This window comes from Carcharhinus amblyrhynchos, chromosome 7, assembly GCF_965287045.1.
Source record: "Carcharhinus amblyrhynchos chromosome 7, sCarAmb.v2.hapA, whole genome shotgun sequence".
NCBI lineage: Eukaryota > Metazoa > Chordata > Chondrichthyes > Carcharhiniformes > Carcharhinidae > Carcharhinus > Carcharhinus amblyrhynchos.
Window position 1 is genome coordinate 51397339 of NC_137330.1, and position 21318 is coordinate 51418656.

A 21318-nucleotide genomic window follows, 5' to 3' on the forward strand; every position below is an offset into this window, starting at 1 on the left:
ACTTTTTAATTCCATTCCCAGCTTTTCATACTCCCTCCCCAGATCCTCAGTCCGCACTTTGCCTACGTTGTTGGCACCCACAACGACCGGATTCTCACCCTCCCACTCCAGGTTCCTCTGCAGCCCAGATGCGACATCCCAGACCCGAGCACCAGGCAGACAACACACCCTTCTGTGCACTTTGTCATTGTGACAAAGGACAGTGTCAATACCCTTCACCCCACTATCCCCAATCACTACTACGTTCCTTTTCCCCTTCTCTTTGCCTATGTCCTGCTGCATCACTGTACCGTGTGCAGTTTGCTCACCAACCTCACCTGCCTCGTCCTCTTCCAGACTGGAAGCAAGAACCTCAAACCTGTTATGCAGATTAAGAGGCTGAGGCCTCCGCTCCTCACCCACCTTCCTCCTCCCAGCAGCCCCCTCTTGTCCCTGACCCTTAGAGTTAGCCAGTCTAGGGGGGGTGGATGTCACTTGCACCCCATTGACAATGGCACCCTCTCTCCCCCTGATGAGCCTCAGTGTCTGTAGCTCAGAGGCCAGCTCATCCACCTTGAGCTGGAGCTCCTCCAGCAACCTGCACTTACTACAGACATGGTCACTGGGAAGGACCCTGGGGTCCACCAGTTCCCACATCATACAGAAACCACACATCACATGCCCCTCCATTATTCACTGTAGTAGTGTTGAAAAGAATTTTTTTTTTTCCTTGTTTTTTCAAACAAACTCACCTGGCCTTTTTTCCCTCCAGCCCTTTTTGATATTAAGCCCTATTAGCTCACTCTGCTTCCCTCTCACTCCGCTGTCCGCTCAGACGCTGCCCGCTGTCTACACCAGGCCTCCTTTTAAACCTGGCGCTGATTTAAAGCTGTTGGCCCACAACTGCCTTCTAACCACTCCCTCAGAATTCTTAAAGCAGTAAATACAATAAATGCTTTAAACAGTTCTACAAAGAACAAAGTGCTTTAAACTTATTTTAAACAGGTTTTTAACAGGTAAAATCTTAGCTCTCTCTCTGCTCTTTCACTCGTCTGCTCCAGCTATTTGCTGCAAACTCAGTCTGGCAGGCATGTCCTTCAGGAATTGGCCAGCTCAGTCAGCAGTTGGTGCCACTGACCCACTGTTGGTCATAGGAACTAAAGTTCCCACATCCCAAGTACGTTCTGTGCCCTTTCTACCCTAAGTACCTCTAAGTGGTGTTCAACATGGTGGAATACATCAGCTGAGGGAGGGGAGTGGATGGTAATCTGCAGGAGGTTTTCTTGCTCAAGTTTGACCTGATGTTATGAGACTTCATGGGAACCAGAATCAATGTTGTGAGGACTCTCACTGTGCTGCATCACCTCAGGGATGATGATGGATATTGTAAAGTATGATTCAGTAAGTATGATTGTCAGGTGACTAGACGTCTAGTCTGTGGGACAGCTCCCCCAATTTGGCACAAGTTTTTGCAGAGTCAACTGGACTGCGTGTGCCTTTGTTCCTTAAGTTAACAAAAGCTATTTACACCTGGCACGCAAAGCATGTTTATGTTTTGTTCAAGATAGAAAATGCGACCCTGTCTGCAGATATTGTATTTAGAATGCCGATTTGGAAGCACCAGTGGAATGTATAGGATGAGCTATTTTCACAGCTTCATTAGCGATATATTAGCTACCTCATGTCCTATTGTTCAGATAGATCATAGTTGAAGAGTTATGATTGGGGTATTGCGGCTTCTTGGGTTAAGGAAAACAAAAATCAGGCCTTTTACTGATGATTGCCATCCAGTGACTGATCAACACTAAAAATGCTTCAATTGTACTTTGCTCCCCACTCAGTTCAGTGGGTGAGTGGGGAATCAGTGCTTCAGACTGCAAGTTTATCCCCGTGGTAATCTTGCTCTCTTTGGTCTCTTTAACTTTTTCTCTGGATGATGAAGTGCACTCACAATATCAAAAATGTCTTCTAAGTATGGCTTGTGTTTGTCGGAGAAAGGCATGGGGAACATATTTATTCACTCCTTTTTACATATATTTTCATCTACAGTGCAGCTTAAAACAGAAACTCAATGGATAGGAAACAGAACTATGGCAATGAATCTTGACACTGCAGTGCACCAGAACACCGTGACACCTCGATAATCTTCTCTCAGAGGCTAAGACTGGCAAATAAACTTGTGGCAAAATTCGTATATTCATTGCAACACTTGTGAGAATGGATGTTTTGTTGTATCTTTTGGGAGAATATGTTATTCTGTGGAGAAGGCTGTGTATGTGTGTAACTGATTCAGTTAAGTTGGGGAAGGTTACTAGAGACATGTTGCCTGGAAGGTTTAGGACACGAAAAAATACAGGTACTGGGTTTGTGCATTTGTTGTGAGATATTATGGCGACTTTGAGGTACAAGTAAATAGATTAGATCTAGCATTTACAATTTTAGACAAGTTGAGAGTTTGTTTGGACATCAGAGGGAAGTCAGAGGTGACCAGAAACACTTTGCATCTTGCAGGAATTCTATGGGTAAACAGAAGAGGGCATATTACATTTTACTGACCCGAAAACAGAGACAGTATGGAAACATGGAAGAGTTCATGTTTGTCGGAATTTGAATTTCAAAGAGGTACAATGGAATTGAGATGAAAGGGGGAACAGGGTTCATGTCAGAGTTTGTGGAACTCTGTGCATGCGCAGTGGCTCCGATCTGTCAACCTCCCCGTTTGCTGGCCAGTTCAATCCCTGGCCTGCCCAGGGCCCCTGTAGTGCTACCTCCCGGGCCCCTGCCCCCTCAACTCGATCGTGGTCCCCACAACAACTCCTGGGCCAGCCTCGACGCCCGCACCCCCCCCACCCCCGTCCCAGAGTGCCTGGATGCCCAGCCCCCCCAAGAAGTGGCGATCCCCCCCACATCTCTCACTGGCAGATCCCTCTCCAGGGTTAGATCACCCCTCCCTCCTGCAACCCCCCCTCTGGAAGCAGCCCCCATCCGCCCCCCGGCAGACCAGCGCCCCCAGCCCAACTGCTGCCCTCCCTCTATCTCAGACTGATCTCAATGTAGAGTGGCAGTGGGAGCCCCTCAACCCCACTGATTGTCTCTAGGTCGCAATAGGCCCCACCCCTTGGCACTGCCTGATGGGTAGTGCCAAGGTGTCCCCTAGGCATGGGCATTTTGCCCCTTGGACAGTGCCAAAGGGCACAGGCTGGCGCTGCCAGGGTGCCCACGCCCAGGGGCCACAAGCCTCCCTGCCGCCTGACCCTCTGGGGGCCCCAAATTCCTCCCCTTCATTCCGGCGAGGTCTCCCGCTAGTTCTTCGGATGTGGGGAGCTAGTCTGAACCCCGCCAGAATGAAGTACTCCTGGCAGGGTGGGAGATTCAATCAGGATCTGAAAGGTCCCAATAATTAATTAATCTGCATATTTAAAATAGATTTTAAAAATATTTAAATTACTTACCTGCCTTCCCTCCAGTTTCCAGTGTGGTCTGATCAGCGCTAGGAAATGCGCGTGCGTTCCTGGAGCACGTGCAAATCCCCGTTAAAGGCTGTAGATGCGCCAGAAAAGTGGCAGGCGCGGATGGGAGAATCGCAGCCCATGTTTCCCTCTGGGATTTGATTGGTTCAGCAATTAATGTCTGCTGTGATCATGTCACAGTATTTCTTCAAATATAAAATCTCTGGCTATTCTTTCATCAAAGATATTAATCATTTAACTGAATCAAAACTTTTCATTATGGGAAAAGCATCTGACTCATTCCATCCCCATCTCTCTCATCAATCCCATTCTATCCCTGAAGGAAACAATCTCTCCAGTCAAAACCACCACAAACTAAAGTTCGCAATAGCTCCAAAATCTCACACAAACCTTTCTCACTGGGGTTTTAGCATCGTCTGACAACAAACATGGGAATGTTTATTCACTTGAATAGTGAAAACTGGCAGTACAATTATAGATTTTGTCATTCCTAACTTGGATTAGGGCTGGAGAAACTGTGGTAAACGATGGGTGGTTACAGGCCCCTCACTGATTATGAAACATAGCAAGAGCAATTTAAAGTAATATAACACGTAATTACTGTAGTAAAGCATTTTGAGTTGTGTGCACTGGAGAGACAAGATTGCACTGATCTGAGTGTGTTAAATTGATGTAGAGAAAATTCACCCACCGCCCCCTCCCCGCCCTCACCACCAATACTAATTACAACATTATTTGCATAATACTATTCAGTATTTCACGTCACAGCCTCATCCCACTGTTGTTGCCACCATCACTAATCACTGGTAGCTGCACATGTGCCATGCAGCTCAGTCCTCTGTATATCCCATGTACCTTTACATCACCAAACTCTGGCCACCAAATCAACCCATGGACCTATTAACCAGTCTGCACAGACAAAAGCCAAATATCATTCTTATCTTCCTTTCTTAGTTTGCCAGTGGGAGCAGCATGTTTGTAATAGGTGGTAAAAATCTGATGGGCATGGCAGCAGTTGCTGCTTGACTGGATTCCTTTGTTTTTGTGTAAATGACATTCTCTATGTTCAAGCTGAAGCTGCAGATCTCCTGGTAGAAACTCAGCCACACTTTAGCAGGTATACAGTCAGCTAATCATAATGACAGTTCTGTGCATTCCAGCACTCAGTGCGCTGCTGAGAGGCTGCGCACCTCAGCAGGGAAGCCAGCAATTTGCAAGGCTGATGCTATTTAAAGCTAACTCACGCTACTTAAAGTGGCGATGGTGCATTTGGCTGTAGCAAGAACTGGAAGTGGCTGGGGAAGAGTTTCTGAGAAGGTCAAACAGTACAAATGGTGCAGCAGAAGAAAGAACGCTCTGAGATTCTCTGATAGAGATGCTGATGCAGGAGGCAGACAGGAAAACAGGGGTCCTTTATCCAAAAGGGACCAGGACACCATCCAGACGGACACTGAGATGGCAATGGGTGCAAACAGCTAAGATTGTCACTCTTCGCAGTCTAGTCTGAAGACTTGACTGCAATGTGGGATTCAACTCACCTCTGTCATCTTCAACTTGGCTACCTACAGTCCCCTTAAGCATAACGCATTCATAGCCTCATTTTATCCACATACACTTTGCACAACTGCAGACCTCATCCCCAAAATACACTGCCAGCTATTCAACTGTGGCAGGCACATCACCCAAAGAAATTACAGCACAATCACTGACACACTTACCTCTCTCTTGCAGGACACAATAGCACATACCATAGGAAACAACACATAACCAGATGAAGACAGGCAGCATTACAAGTCCTCACCTCTACTGAGGAGATGGTGTTGGTTATCAATGAGTAGTACAACTAAAGGTTATGGTCAGCAAGGCAAGGCTGAAATATTAGAAGATGATGATATGTTCTAAGCTGGCACCTCTTATTTTCCCCTCGCTCACTCATCTCCTCCTTGCCAGATGGACAAGTGCTCTGAGAAGAATCATAGAATCCCTACAGTGCAGAAAGAGACCATTTGGCTCATTGAGTCTGCGCCAACAATAATCCCATCCAGGCCCTAACCCCATGTATTTATCCTGCTAATCCTCCTGACACTAATGGTCAATTTATCATGGCCAATCAGCCAAACCCGCACAACTTTGGTCTGTGGGAGGAAACCAGAGCACCCGGAGGAACTTTTGCAGACACAGCGGGAAATCCACTCAGACGCTGACCCTGAGGCCAGAATTGAACCCAGGTCCCTGGCACTGTGAGGCAGCAGTGCTAACCACTGTGCCACCGTGCCGCACTGGTGAGGCAATGTGAAATACAAGAGGAGCAGAACACTGATGATGATGAAACATCGTCACTTGCATCTACCAGCTCCGATACTGGCACTGCACAAAGGTATGATCTGCAAACGGTGAACTTCCAGGTACGAGCGGCCTGCAGCTTTGATTGGGGGTGGGGGGGTGTGTGTGCGGATGTGGATGATGCCAACTCCCAAGATGGTAGGATCACACACACATTCTGCTGCAGGATACACTGATAAATACTTCAAAGGGGCAGCATACAGAAACAACTGGTGCCATAGTGGACAGTGAAGAACGTTATCTCGGATTGCAATGGGATCTTGATCAATTGGGCCAGTGTGCTGACAAATGGCAGATGCAGTTTAATTTAGATAAATGCGAGATCATGCATTTTGATAGACTGAACCAGGGCAAGGAGTACTCAGTTAATGATAGGGCGTTGGGGAGAATTACAGAACAAAGAGGACCTGGGGTACAGGTTCATAGCTCCTTGAAAGTGGAGTCACAGGAGGACTCCTGAGAGGTACACCTTCAACATTCTACTACTTATCAGCGCAATGTACTAACCTGTCTTCCTGAAATGGTTTACTGTAGTGCCTGCTGTTTGTCAAACTTCCAATTGTTCTGCTTTCAGCAAACTTCCTGATTGTATCAAAATCCAAATTATCAATACATTTCATGAACAAATATTAAACTATCACTGTTACCCAGCAGATCCTACTTCTAATATTGTTTTTCATTCCAAGCAACTACCCAAATATTTATTCACTGTTCCTGATCAACTAACTTTTTAAAACTCGATTACAAGTAATCAGAACCCACTTACTTCCGTTCTGCCATTTTTTTCTAACCACAATTAAAAAGTACACCTGCGCCATCAATTTATATTATCTGCCCTTCGAATCTCCCTTTACACCTAACTTTCACCTACATTCACTTTAACTACTTTCAGAATTATTAACCTTAATTTTAAATTATTTCTTCCTTTCTTTTAAATTTAAGTTTCACTTAGCTTCAACAGTGAAGCATTTACTTTGATACTTCTTTTTGTCTGACAGGAAAATATTTATTTTGTGTTCCACAAGTGTAAAATTAGAAGACTCCCCAGTGCTGGTGTGATGAAATGTTTATTTATTTTTCTGTCCAGTTAATATACACTGACTCCTTTCTATCAAAGAATGGTCGAAGGCACTCGATACAGCAAAGATTCTGGGCCCTGACAACATTTCAGTGTTTGTACTGAAGACTTGTGCTCCAGAATTAGCTGTGCCCCGAGTCAAGTTATTCCACTACAGCTACAACACCTGTAGCTACCTGGTCATGTGGGAAAACTGCCCTGGTCTCTCCTGCACACTAAAAGTACAACAAATTCAATCCAGGCAATTACCAACCCATTAATCTACCCTCTATCATCAGCAAAGTGATGAGGAGTGTCATTGACAGTGCCTTGAAGCAGCACTTGCACATCAACAATCTGCTCACTAACGTTCAGTTTGGATTCTGTCAGTGCCACTTAGTTCCTGACCTCATTATAGCCTTGATCCAAACGTGAACAAAAGAGCAAAACTCAAGGGGTGAGACGAGAATGACTGCTCTTGACATCAAGGCAGCGTTTGATCAAGTGTGGCATCAAAGAGCTCAAGCAAAACTGAAGTCATTCCAAATGGCTCAGACATTGAAGCAGTCCATGGCCACATGCAGCAAGACCTGGACAAGATTCAGGCTTGAGTTGATAAGTTGAAAGAAACTAGAAAGAGTGGGGAAAAGATTTACTAGGATGCCATCCGGACTTGATGGTTTGCGTTAAAAGGAGAGGCTGGATAGACTGGGACTTTTTTCCTTGGAGCATAGGAGGCTTGGGGGTGATCTTATGGAGGTGCGTAAAATAATGAGGGGCAGAGATAAGATATAGATAGTCAACAGCTTTTCCCAAAGATAGTGGATTATAAAACTAGAGGACATCAGTTTAAGGTGAGAGAGGAGATATTTCTTTCACTCAGAGGGTGGTGAGTATCTGGAACAAGCTGCCAGAGGTAGTAGAAGATACAGGTACAATTTTGTCTTTTAAAAAGCATTTACACGGTTATATGGGTAAGATGGATATGGGCCAAATGCAGGCAATTGGGACTAGCTTAGTAGTAAAATCTGGGCGGCTGGACAAGTTGAGCCGAAGGGCCTGTTTCCATGCTATAAACTTCTATGACCCTAAGTGCCAGGCAATGGTCTACTCCATCAAGAGAATCTAACCATCTCTCCTTGATAATCAATGGTACTAGCATTGCAGAATGAAAGTGGAAAAATGCAAGTTGTACTGTGACACCTGAATCATACTTGAATCTTATAACCAGGGTAGCAGAGAGAGCTCTAAACTAAATAGTAGTGGGAAGGGATCATATAACAGGAGATGTACTAAAGGGAATCAACAAAATAGGGGAGCAATTTGGGTAATACATTCCAGAGTTTGACATGAACAGGCTAAACGTAAAATTTTAAGAGTCCACCAGATGAAGCAAAAGGTGGTTTGGAAGAAGAGTTAAAGCCCTTTATCTGAATGCACATAGAAATTGTAACAAAGGGGATGAATTGTTAACCAGACAGAAATAAATATGTATGACCTGATCGGCATTTCAGAGGCATGATTGAAAGCTGACCAAAGCTGGAACTGAAGGTTGAAGGGTATTTGACATATCGGAATAGCATGAAGCTAAGAAAAGGTGGTGAGGTAGCTCTGTTAATGAAGGATGACATTAGTTCAGTACTGAGAGAATACCTTTACTTGAAAGAGCAAGATGTAGAATCAGTTTGCAGAGAGATAAGCCATAGTAAAGGTAAGAGGTCACTTGTGGGAGTAGTTTCCAGGACCCCAAACTGCAGGACAGAGCATACAGGAAGAAATTTATGCAGTACAGTTGAAAAGTACTATGATTTATCACGGTGATGTTAATCTGCATGTAGATTTGGAAAACTAGATTGCCAAAAGAAGCCTGAAAAATGAGTTCAGAGTATTTCTGGGAAAAATTCTTAGAGCAGTACATTTTTGATTTAACCAAAGTACAGACTATTCTAGATCTGGTAATGTGCAATGAAACAAGATTAATCAACAATGTAATAGTAAAGGAGTCTCCAGGTGACAGCAATCACTTGGTAGAATTTCATGTTGAGTTTGGAATGGAGAAGTGTGGGCCCACGACAAGTGATTTAAACCTATGAGAGCCGAAAGACAGTTGACTCAGATGAATTGGGAAATTCTGTTAAAAGGTAGCACAGCAGAGTTGCAGTGGCAGACTTTTAAGGAGATATTTAATAACACTCAAAAGATCTACTCTCGTGAGAAAGAAAGGCTCCATGAGAAGGGCACATCATCCATTGTTAAATTAGGAAGTTAAGGATGGTATTAACTTCAAAGAAACACTCGACAAATTTGCAAAGGTTAGTGGCAGGTCAGTGGATTAGACAGATTTTAAGAACCAGCGAAGAGTGACTAAAAAAGGTAATAAAGAGACAGCAAGCAGAGTATGGGAGTAAGTGAGCTAATAAAATCAAATCAGACAGTACAAATATTTGAATAGGAAAAGTGTAACTAAAGTTAGCACTTATCCTCTTGTTAGTGAGCTTGGGGAATCACTAATGGAAAACAAAGAAACGGTAGAAACATTGAATTTTGTGTCTGACTTCACAGAAGACTCAGAAAATGTCTCAAATTTTCTTGAAAATGAAGAAGTGAATGAGAAGGATGAACTTAATGCAATCACTGTCAGCAGGGAAAGGGTCTTCGGAAACTATTAGACCTAAAGATTGACAAGTCCCAGTACCAAATATCCTGCTTCCTAGGGTCTCAAAATAAGAGGCATAGATATCAGATGCATCGATTGATAACCCAAAATTCCTTAGGTTCTGGAAGGGTTCCAATGGAATGTAAAATAGCAAATGTTCTGCAATGGGTTATTATAACAGGATAATTAGATAATCATGACTTCACTAAGCAGATCCAACATGATATTGTGAACGGGAAATTGTGTTGAACTCTTTTGTTATTTTGTAACCAAGTAACACTCAAGGTAAATAAAGAGGAACTGGTAGATGTAGTGTGCTTAAATTTCCAAAAGGCATTTGGTAAGATACCACATCAAATGTTATCACACAAGATAAGAGCACATGGTGTAGGGGAATATATTAGCATGGGTAAATGATTGGTTGGCAAATGGAAAGCAGAAAATTATCAAATTACTTTTTATTAGATTGACAAGCTGCAATTCATGAAGTGCAGGGATGAGTGCTGGGTCCTTGACTATTTACAACCTACATCAATGACTTGGATGAAAAGACTCAATGATTGGTAGTTGAATTTGCCAATGACACCAAGGTAGGTAGTAAAATAAGTTCTCAAGAGTATGTAGTGAGTCTCCAAAAGGATATACACAAAAGGATATAAATTTGGCAGATGGAGTGTAATGAGGGCAATTTTGAATTTGTTCACCGTGGCAGGAAGAATATAAAAGCAGTATTTTCTTTAAATGGAGAAAGATTGAAGAACTTGGCAGTACAGAGGGATCTGGGACATGAATCACAAAATGTTAGCATGCAGGATCAACAAGTGATTCAAAAAGCAAATGACATGTTGGCATTTATTTCGTGAGGAATGGAATATAAAAGTAGGGAAGTTTTACTACAGCTGTATAGGACATGGGTGAGACCACTTCTGGAATACTCAGTGCAGTTTTGGTTGTCTGATTTAAAGAAAATAGAAGTGCTTGAGAAGCAGTTCAGAGGAGTTCAGGATTCATTTCCACAGTGAAAGGGTTGTCTTATGAAGAAAAGTTGATTCGGTTACACCTTTACCTATTGGAACTTAGAAGAGAGTTGATCCTATAGAAACACATAAGATCCTGAGTAGACTTGATAGGATGGATATCCGAGGGTTGTTTCCTCTTGTGAAGGAAAGTAGAAATAGGGTACACTGTTTAAAAAATAAGGAATCTCTCATTCAGGAAGAAGATGAAGAGAAACGTTTTCTCCTAAAGGGTCATTGATCTGTGGCATTCACTTCTTAGAAAGTAGTGGAGGTTGGGTCTTAATAAGAACATAAAAACTAGGAGCAGGTGCAGGCCATCCAGTCCCTCGAGCCTGCTCCCTCATTCAATAAGATTATGGCTGATCTTTTTGTGCACTCAGCTCTACTTACCTGTCCACTCACCATAACGCTTAATTCCTTTACTGTTCAAAAATTTATCTATCCTTGCCTTAAAAACATTAACTTAGGTAGCCTCAATGGTTTCACTGGGCAGGGAATTCTCCAGATTCACAGCTCTTTGTGTGAAGAAGTTCCTTCTCAACTCAGTCCTAACTCTGCTTCCCCTTATTTTGAGGCCATGCCCCTCAGTTCTAGTTCCACCCGCCATTGGAAACAACCTCCCTGCTTCCATCATATCTATTCCTTTCATAATCTTATATGTTTCTATAAAATTCCCCTCATTCATTCTTATTTCCAATGAGTATAGCCCCAGTTTACTCAATCTCTTCTCACAAGCCAACCCTCTCAACTCTGGAATCAACCTAGTGAATCTCCTCTGCACCCACTCCAGTGCCAGTATACCCTTTCTCAAGTAAGGAGCCCAAAACTGTGCATAGTACTCCAGATGTGGTCTCACCAGCATCTTATACAGCTGCAACATAACCTCACTTTTTAAACTCCATCCCTCTAGCAATGAAGGACAAAATTCTATTTGCCTTTTTAATTACCTGCTGCACCTGCAAACCAACTTCTTGAGATTCCTGTACAAGGACACCCAGGTCCCTCTGCATACCTGCATTCTGCAATTTTTTTACCATTTAAGTAATAGTCCATTTTGTTGTTATTCCTACCAAAATGGATAACCTCACATTTACCAACACTGTATTCCATCAGTCAATGCATCTTTGCAGACTTTCAGCGTGCTCTACACACTTTGCTCTGCCACTCATCTTAGTGTCATCTGTGAATTTTGACACACTACACTTGGTCCCCAACTCCAAATCATCTATGTAAATCGTAAACAATTGCGGTCCCAAAACTGATTCATGAGGCATACCACTGATAATCAACCAGAAAAACACCCCTTTATATCCCCATTCTTCGCTTTCTGTTAGTTAACCAATCCTTTGTCCATGTTAATACATTATCCATAACACCGTGTACCTTTATCATATGCAGCAGTCTTTGGTGTGACATCTTGTCAAATGCCATCCGGAAATCCAGATACACCACATCCACAGGTTCTCCATTGTCCACTGCACATGAAATATTCTCAAAGAATTCCACCAAATTAGTCAAACATGAACCCATGCTGTGTCTTACCAATGGGACAGTTTATATCCAGATGTCTCGCTATTTCTTGCTTGATGGTAGATTCAAACATTTCCCCTACTACAGAAGTTAAGCTAACCAGCCTATATTTACCCACCTTTCAATCTATCAAGGCAAAGTTAGATTGATTTTTGCTCGACAAAGTGATTTCAAGTGCTATGGAGGGCAAACGAGCAAGTGGAACTGAAACCACAACCATATCAACCAAAATTTTATTGAATGATGGAGTAGGATCATTGGGTCAATGGCCTTCTCCTGCTCCTATGTTCCTATAAACCCTCCAGTATCAACATCCTGAAGATCACTACCAACCAGAAACTGAATTGGATGAGCCATGTAAATGTTGTGACCACAAGAGCAGATCAGCACCCAGGAATTCTTTACAGAGTAACTAACCTTGTGAATCCTGAATGCCTATCTACCATCTATAAGACAAGTTTCAGGAGTGATGGAATACTCTTTATTTGCCTTATAGAATGCAGCTCCAACAACATTCAAGAAGCTTGAATGCTGATTCACACTGCCTTCAACATTCACTCCCTCCACCAAACTTGAACAATAGCAGGTGCACACCATTTATCAGACGCACTGCAGCAACTCACCAAGACTCCTTCAACAGCACCTTGCAAACTTGTTAATTCTACCACCTACAAGGACAAAGAAGCAGATGCATGGGAACAGGACACCATCACTTACAGGTTCCCCTCCAAACCACTCATCTTCCTGACTTGGAATTATATTGCCATTCCTCCATTGCTGCTGGGTCAAAATCCTGTAACATCCTCCCTAACAGCACTGTGGGTGTATCTACACCACACGGAGTGCAGCAACTCAGTGTCATTATCTCAAGGGCAGTTAGGGATGGGCAATAAATGCTGGCCTCGCCAGTGATGCCCACAGCCTATAATCAAATGAAAGAAAAGGGAGATGGTGATGGCTACATATCAGACTTGATTGTGAACTGGAGTCACTGAAGTCCCTTACATACCTAGAAAGGACTGCTAGAGTCATTAAATTTGGGTCCTGGCTTTATATAATGCAGGAGGCATAATTAAAGCTGCTTTTTCTCCTCCATATTTAGGTTTGCCATTGCAACCTTAAAGTGAATTTCACATAATATGCCAAACAATTCTGACTTTGCAAGTAACAATGAAATGTGATACCTTTATATCATCAGCCCCTTGAAACTAGGTCTTTCTGTACATTTTATATTGAGACACTGAATTGCTGGATAAGAATTGGTGAAAATTGTTGCTCAATTCAGTGTGGGTGACTTTTTAAGTAATTTGGATATATTTATTGAAGCTGACCAATAGATACATTTCAACAACTTGCAAATTTTCTTTATCACAATGTATGGTACATTGGCCTGCCTGCACCACAAGAAGTAGGAGCAGATGTAGGCCATTCAGCCCATCGTGTCTGCTCTGTCATTCAATGAGACTACGACTGCTCTGATATAATAATCCTTAACTCCACTTTCCTACCTTATCCCCATAACCCTTCATTCCCTTACTGAGTTGAAGAAACTGTCTATCTCAGCCCTGAACATAATGATCCAGACTCGACAGCCTCTGCAGTGAAGAATTCCACAGATTCATTACCCTCTGGAAAAGAAATTCCTCCTCATAAGTGAGGGGCCACTTTTTCTGAGATTACGCCTTCTGCTCCTTGGCCCTCTCACAGGACAAATATCCTCTCAGCATCTACCCTATCAAGCCTCTGGAGAACTCACACTATGCTAGCTGTAGCCTCACCAAAGTTCTGTACAACTCCAAATGACTTCTCCGCTTCTGTAATCTACATTTGTGGAGACCTTGTCCAGTGAGTAATTTATTTGTCCAATCACGACTGGATGTGGCTGGACTGCAGAGCTTAGATCTGATCTGTTGGTTTTGCGATCGTTTAGCTTATGTGCGTTGACACGTAAGTCGTCCTGTAACTTCACCACATTGATGCCTCATTTTTAGATGTGCCTGGTGCTGCTCTTGACTTGTCCTCCTGCACTCTTAATCGAACCAGTAAAGTCTACTTTTATCAGGACATAAAGGTTACACTGACTTGATTATCAAAAAATATTATGAAAAGAAAACAAATTTCTATTGACTGGTTAATGCTGACTATCTGAAATATTACTGGCCATATGAGGAAGCAGAAGAAATCTGTATGAGACCATAAGACTAGGGAGCCATGGTACAGGGAGCTGTTCAAGTAGGGGGAGAAAAAAAGAAATGTATCCCGTATCAATGCAGAATAGAAAGTCTCTAAATATGGAAGGAGAATGAGCTCAAGAATTTTTTGAAAATATTTTCAACCATCATTTACCTTTGCTCGTTGTATCAGGAAACAGGATCAAAATCGTTCATAATGACTTACTAAGTAGTCCATGTATTAAGATACACTTCTTCCCTTAAATTGCTTTCTTTCCCACCAATATTTTGGGCCTCTGTGCATCTGTATCTCAGTGGCAGATGAAATGTTTACCCATTAGCATGCTATTTTTGGCTACGATACATGTTCTGAAGACATGTCCAATATCCTCTGGTTCTGCACTTTTTGGCAGACCTGCCTAAAGTTATATCCAGAAGGAACTTGTACATGTCCTTTGCTTCCTGCTTGCTTCTGTATTTCAGCACCATTTGTGGCCAGCAATAATGAGCCAAGGGAAGTAGAGATCATTGAATGGTATTGCATCAGGGCGCCAGTTACCTGAGTTCAATTCCAGCCTCGGGTCACTGTCTGTGTGGAGTTTGCATGTTCTCCCCATGTCTGCATGGGTTTCCTCTGGGTGCTCCGGTTTCCTCTCACAGTCCAAAGATGTTAGGTTGGTTGGCCTTGATAGGTTGATTGCCCCTTAGTGTTGAAGGATCAACGGGGTGAATGTGTGGGATTATGGGGATGGGGCTTGGGTGAGATAGTTGTTGGTGCAGGTTCAATGGGCCAAATGGTCTCCTTCTGCACGGTAGGGATTCTATGATTCTAGAATGCATGGAATACCTCCTTCATCGATATACATTCTCTATTTGTTAATGGAAGGGAGGTAGGGATCATTGAATGGTATAATTCTTCAGGTTTGGGTTTTAGTGTAATTTGAAGAAGGAGGCTTTAATTCCTTTACAAAATGATCTCCATACAGTAGAAAATTCAATAACATGAAATTGAAAATAATGTGAGAGAAATAGGTAAAGAATTAAGTCATTTCTTACTTTTTTTCTCACCTTTTTCAGCTTCTTGGTTTTAATTTCTACTTCTTGCTGGAGTGAGGTGTATGTGTCTTTTAGTTCCATTGTCTCTTCCTCTTGTAGTAACATCTGCTGTTGTATTTCCCGTTCTTTCCGTTTCTATTTAAAGGAAAAAGTAGAATGTCTAGAGTAAATATTGCATGTTTTCCATTTCTGTATAAAGGTTATTTGACATAATTCCACATTTTCACAGTGCTGTAATTTTGTCTCTCTTTCTCAGATTTTAGAATCGTAGAACCCTACTGTGCAAAAGGAGGCCATTCAGCCCATCAGGTCCGTATCGACCACAATCACATCTAGGCCTTATTCCCATAACCCATGCATTTATCCGAGCTAGCTCCCCCTGACAGTAAGGGGCAATTTAGCATGGTCAATCCAACTAACCCGCACATCTTTGGACAGTGGGAGGAAATTGGAGCACCCAGGGGAAACCCAAGCAGGTGCAGGGAGAACGTGCAAACTCTACACAAACAGTGACCCAAGCTGGGAATTGAACCTGGGTCCCGGGCACTGTGAGTCAGCAGTGCTAACCACTGTGCCACCCTTTCATAGGCTTATTTTGAATGTAAAATAAATGATACATTGCGTGAAATTTTTTTGGTGCTATTTAGTGCCCAGGTAGCCTTGGGTATCAGTGCTTGTTTTTTCCCAAAGGCTTAATGATTGTGTTAAAATTTGGCAGGGCATTAACTCGTGCGTGATAATCAGCGCACCTAAGAATTTTAGAATTGTTACCAAGAACTTGTATTCCTCAAGGATAAAGTATCAAGTTTGCCATAGTTCTCTTACAAAGCAGCATTTACTTTAGTGAAAAGCGTTGTAGAATTTGTACTTCTGTATATGGAGAATAAAATTGCTAACCTGGCACAAAGGCCACCAAAATAGAGCTATTGCTCCACAAATGCATGTGGGCTGAGAATTTTAACCATGAACCAAGAGTACTGAAGGAGTCAGAACTCCCAGAAATGCCAGAGACATTTCACTAAGTTCTCTTATTGATCTGCTCAAGGTATCGCTCATCCTCCATCTCACTCATTCAGACATGCACACCACATTCCCATTGTACAGAGTATCTTGTGATTACTTGATAGCTGTTTTACTTCTATCTTACTGGGTGAGTTGGACGCTCCTCTGTCAAAGTCAGTGGAATTCTAGACCAGTGTTGGTTCTCACCATGTGAAGTGTGGATATATCATTCACCATTCTGGAGAAATTGCAGATGTATGAAGTTTGTTTTTTATTCTTTCATGGAATGTGGGCATCATTGGCTGAACTACCATTTATTGACCTTGCACTGAGTGGCCATCAGAGGGCAATTAAGAACCAGTCACATTGCTGTGGATCTAGAGTCACAGGTAGACCAGACCACTGTAAGTAGATAGAAGATTATGCCTTGGACCATTCGTGTCAATGCAGCATTACACAGCAAATGAGAATCCCTATAAGATTCCCTGGCATTTTCCAGATCAACGCAAAAAGACAATCAGTGGTAAATCTGTCCCAGTATCTAAGCAGCACTTACTTCTGCATCCAAAAGAACTGAGGAAATATTCTCTGGTTAAATAGTGCAATATCGACATTTAATTATTTGATGTAATAGAAAACAGACAATTAACTGCTGTTAACAGGTTATAATTATCATTTTGGATTTATAGTTGATTGGTGCTGTTGTGATGCTCGTGTACCCTTAAAGTTTATTTATTAGTCACAAGTAAGGCTTACATTAACATTGCAATGAAGTTACTGAGAAATTCCCCTAGTTGCCACACTCTGGTGTTTGTACAGATCAATGCACCCAACCAGCAGGTCTTTCACACTGTGGGAGGAAACCCGTGCAGACACTGGGAGAATGTGCAAACAGTGACCCTAGCTAGGAATTGAACCTGGGTTCCTGGCACTGTGAGATAGCAGTGCTAACCAATGAGCCACCATGCCGCCCCTAATAATTTAAGAAATATTTTTTAAATCATGTTCTCTGCAGTTGGTTTCATTGTGGCACTGGCTGTCTGTTAAATGTCCTTTTATTGCTGCTTCAGTGGCTTAAATAGGGTTTTGTTTATTTTTACTCTGGGCCTCAGGTACTTTCTGGGATTTGTTTTATGTTGCTGCATTGTTGGGAGGGGGAAGACTGGTTGTCATGTGTCTTGGACAGTTTTTTCTTTAGTGAATTCAAGGTTTCATTTTGTGTGGCTGCTGGTTTAGTTAGAGGCTATCCTGGGTTGTCAAGTGGAAAGCAGTATTTCTCTCTCCCTCTCTCTCCTTGGTATTGCAAATTCTGCTGGCAAGCTGGAAGCAAGGCTTCTGGCCATTCTGGAGTGGAAAATCTACTGTTGGTAGTTGGCTTGCCTTGAGTCTCTCTCTCTCTCTCTCCTCTCTCTCTCTCCGGTATGTTGAGTAGCTGCTCTGCCTTCAAGCTGGTCTGTGGGTATATCAAGAAGGCTGCTAGAACTTACAAGACTGGGAAATCAGGGTTTCAATTTCCACCCAAAGGATTAAATTCCAGCATCACGTGAACATTCATATTTTCTGTGCTAAACGTTTCGGAAAGGTTCTGCACTGGCAAATTTGTTTTATTGAAACTTTACTTAATAAGAGTTATACAATTTTTTTAGCTTTGACAAAGGACTCAAAACATTAGTTCTTTCCTCTCCTTACTGATGCTGCCTGACCCGCTGAGATTTTCCAGCATTTTCTCTTTTGGTTTCAGATTTTAGCATCTGCAGTAATTTGCTTTTATCATTTTTTTATTTGTAACTGGTAAAAGTTATTGCTAATTTTCTTCCAAACACATTAGCTGTATATTTAAATAAACATTGTTTAATAAAAGCTCCCTAAAGGATCAGTTGAATCATACCTGAAATGAAGCATCTCATGCTCACTCTAGCCAAATTCAAATTGCAAAACTTATGATCCAGGCGGACTACATAAAACATTTTGGAGTTTCTGACCTGAATTATAACAGTCTTCAGTGGCTTAAGAAATGTTAGTTTTGCACATTAAATTAAATAAATGTGTTTAATCTCATAGCTTAAATTCCATTTTCCTTTGATCCTTTCCAATCCTCATTTTACTTATTAAAAACACAGAAGCCCTGTGTAGACAAATCTCCTCGTGACTGGGCTTTCAAGATATTTGCCATGTTCCAATCTAACCACTGTACGAGATGTCACTGGAGAGCTTGATCACTCGTGGTGTAAACAGAGACTTCAACGCAAACAGATCCCACTCTCGACAGCAGGTTATGTTCAAATAATGCCACCACTGCTGACACGTTTGTCAGTCAGATTTAGTGAGCCCTTTCTTGATTGCCAACACTTTTCTCTCCTTTCACCAAGATGTTGATGGGGGAATTTGAACATAATGAGTTGTGCCATTTGCACTTCCCAATAACCTGGTGTGATATTCTCACAATCACCACCTGCATATTCTTTGCAGTTCTGACTGATTTAAGTGCTATTTAAAATGGGTGTAGTTCATTGAGCCACATTAGAGAATCAGATTGCAGCTTTCACAAAGCTATGACTTCAAAAATATAAGGATGAAGAGTGCAGTAGCAACCCTGATGGAAGAGTGCATGGTTCACTCACTTGGCTGCATGTCTCATAAATCATCATGTAGCATTTTTCTTAATGTGGGAGCAGCTGGCACATGCAGGCAAACAAGGCAGGAAGATATAGCACACAGCCAGAGGACAATCTCAGGCCTGCAACCCACCTTGACAAAATCCAAAGTCAAGAGTGCTGAGTGTCTGTAACAGCAAACTTGCCAGAAACATCACTTGTGCCATCTGGTAGTGGGTAGTTCTGGTAATGATTGGTACATCTCTTACTACCCACCTCCTGAACAGCTAACCAGTGCCACAAGATTTTAAATTACCCAAATAGAGCAGACGTGCTAACCCTCTACCTTGGGCAAATCAGACTCAGATCTGTTCACCTTTTAAAAGTAACAAGTTTGCAGCCAACCCTCCGGGTGAATGTCTATCAATCTTCCCTAATAGGAGTATGGTGTATATATATAAATCTAAAACCACTTGCTCCACTTTAAAACGTGATAGCACTGTGTCTCTTTCTTCAACTGCCTCAAGGTTCTTGAGACACACAGCTCAATGTCTAACTAATTGATGCATTCTTATTGCAAGAAAATGGCAGTTGAAAATCTCTCAGAATTTATGAGGGGAAGGCCATGGGTGTTACACTATTCTTGCTGTACAAAATGGCGAGGTGGGTGGCATGTTGTCAGCAGCAGGTTCATGACTGAATGCCCACACTATTGACCTAGCATCTCTTGTGTGAAGTATTACACATGCATGAGCTCCACTCCTTTTCCGTCATGTGGAGACAATGGTCACTTGCACCAAGATTTTGGGTGGGATTTTCGCCCTGAAACCTGAAAATCCCACCTGAGGTCAATGAACCTTTCCATGGTCCACATCTTGCCTGCTATGATTCCCATGGCGGGCAGAACAGGAAAATTCACCTCTTCACCTTCTTTTCCTGCATTAAGGAAAGTGAGTAACTATCAGGGTAGAAGAGAAAGATGAAGAGGAGAGTCAGAAATACAACGATATCCTTGTGGGTTCCACCGACAATGCAAGAGATATTAGAGGGCTATAACGAAAAGGGGGTGAAACAGGAGAGATCAGAGCCAAACCCATAGTGAGCTCCTATTAAAGCCTTCTGTCCGGTACCACAACCCACCCCTGTTTCACTTGATACATTCCATTTACTGAGATATTCCAAACACCCGTGGTCACCACTTGACCTCTTCTGTGATGCCGGCATTCCTCTAACGTTTAAGTAGCTAGCTGCGGAAGACGTTGCAAACACAATGAAGTGTGCTATGTTGCCAGCTCAGCCTTCTCTTCAATGTTAGGGCAGAAATGGGGCAGATGAAATTTCATTCTGAATTCCAAAACAGAGATTTCTGGCTCCTGCCAACTTCAAAACTCCTCCTGTGATTTTATCCTGGAACTGTGCCACATTCCCAACGAAATATGAACTCCAATATCCACCTGTGCACATTTGACATGGGGATGAGGCGGAGGCAGGGGGGGGAATTGTGAATAAACTGTATTCAAGACGGGTAAACCTGCTAGATTCCCCCCTTCAACCCTAGCCAACAGATGCAGCAAAATGTGATATTCCAACAGAGGTAAATTAACTTGCTAAACAGCAAACATGGCATGTTCAAGTCCATATGGCTGAATTTCACAGCAGATAGTGCCTAATCAGCAGACCAGTGGAAATGCTAATTAATATATTTAAGAGTCGATCTAAAATTAAATGTGGGAGAATTCAAGTTGGTTAGATGAACAGCATCTTGTACACACTCTGTTCACCATTACTTGCCAAGGATATTGTAAAATACTTTCATTATTCATGAAAGTGATGGAAGAAAACTCTCAGATAATGCTTTAACATTACCAGCCATAAAGTCAATAAAAGAGACATGTATTTACCTGCTCTGCAATCTCTTGCCTCTTCTGCTCCAGCATTTTCTGTTGTTCGTTGGTGTGGTCCATGATGTTCTTGCCTCCAATGAGTAGTTTGCTTTCCATAGCCTGCAGAAGATAGAGATCATCCCTTTATAATACATCACAGAATCATTTGGAAATTATAATTCTAGCATAAGAAAAAACAATTAGAGCAGACTTTGAGGTCAGTAATTGCTCGAATGAAATTATACTAGGATCAGCTCTACTGCATGAGTTGAGATGTTGTCTCCAAGGAATGGAGGTTGTAGATTTCTCAATGCCTGTTTGCAGCGATATGAAAGGGCTTCTGATATCGTTAAAAAATGTATTAATTTCACTCATTAAGCAGGAGATTGATCCAACTTGGCTGGCCATATCTTCAGTTACATGCATACCAATTGTTCATCAACACAATTAAAACTGATGCTAAGGGAAACATTCTTCACCAATCATGACAGCACAGTCAAACAGAACTTTTTTGTATAGTGGCTGTGACCACTGGATTTGGTGGCCCACCAGCAGAAC

General features: G+C 42.3%; 1 protein-coding gene across 2 annotated transcripts in view; it reads right to left on the reverse strand.

Moving 5' to 3' along the window:
• LOC145344934 (kinesin-like protein KIF3B) overlaps window positions 1-21318 on the reverse strand; it is a 169731-nt gene that overhangs the window by 44530 nt on the left and 103883 nt on the right. Inside the window, exons 3-4 of one of the 2 annotated variants that reach the window (XM_080192290.1) lie at window positions 20779-20880; window positions 15294-15416 (exon numbers count right to left, since the gene is read on the reverse strand). In XM_080192290.1, the coding sequence (XP_080048416.1) occupies window positions 15294-15416; window positions 20779-20880 (225 nt within the window). Of the gene's footprint in view, window positions 1-15281; window positions 15417-20778; window positions 20881-21318 lie in introns of both variants that reach the window. The other variant, XM_080192289.1, reaches the window with a different exon arrangement.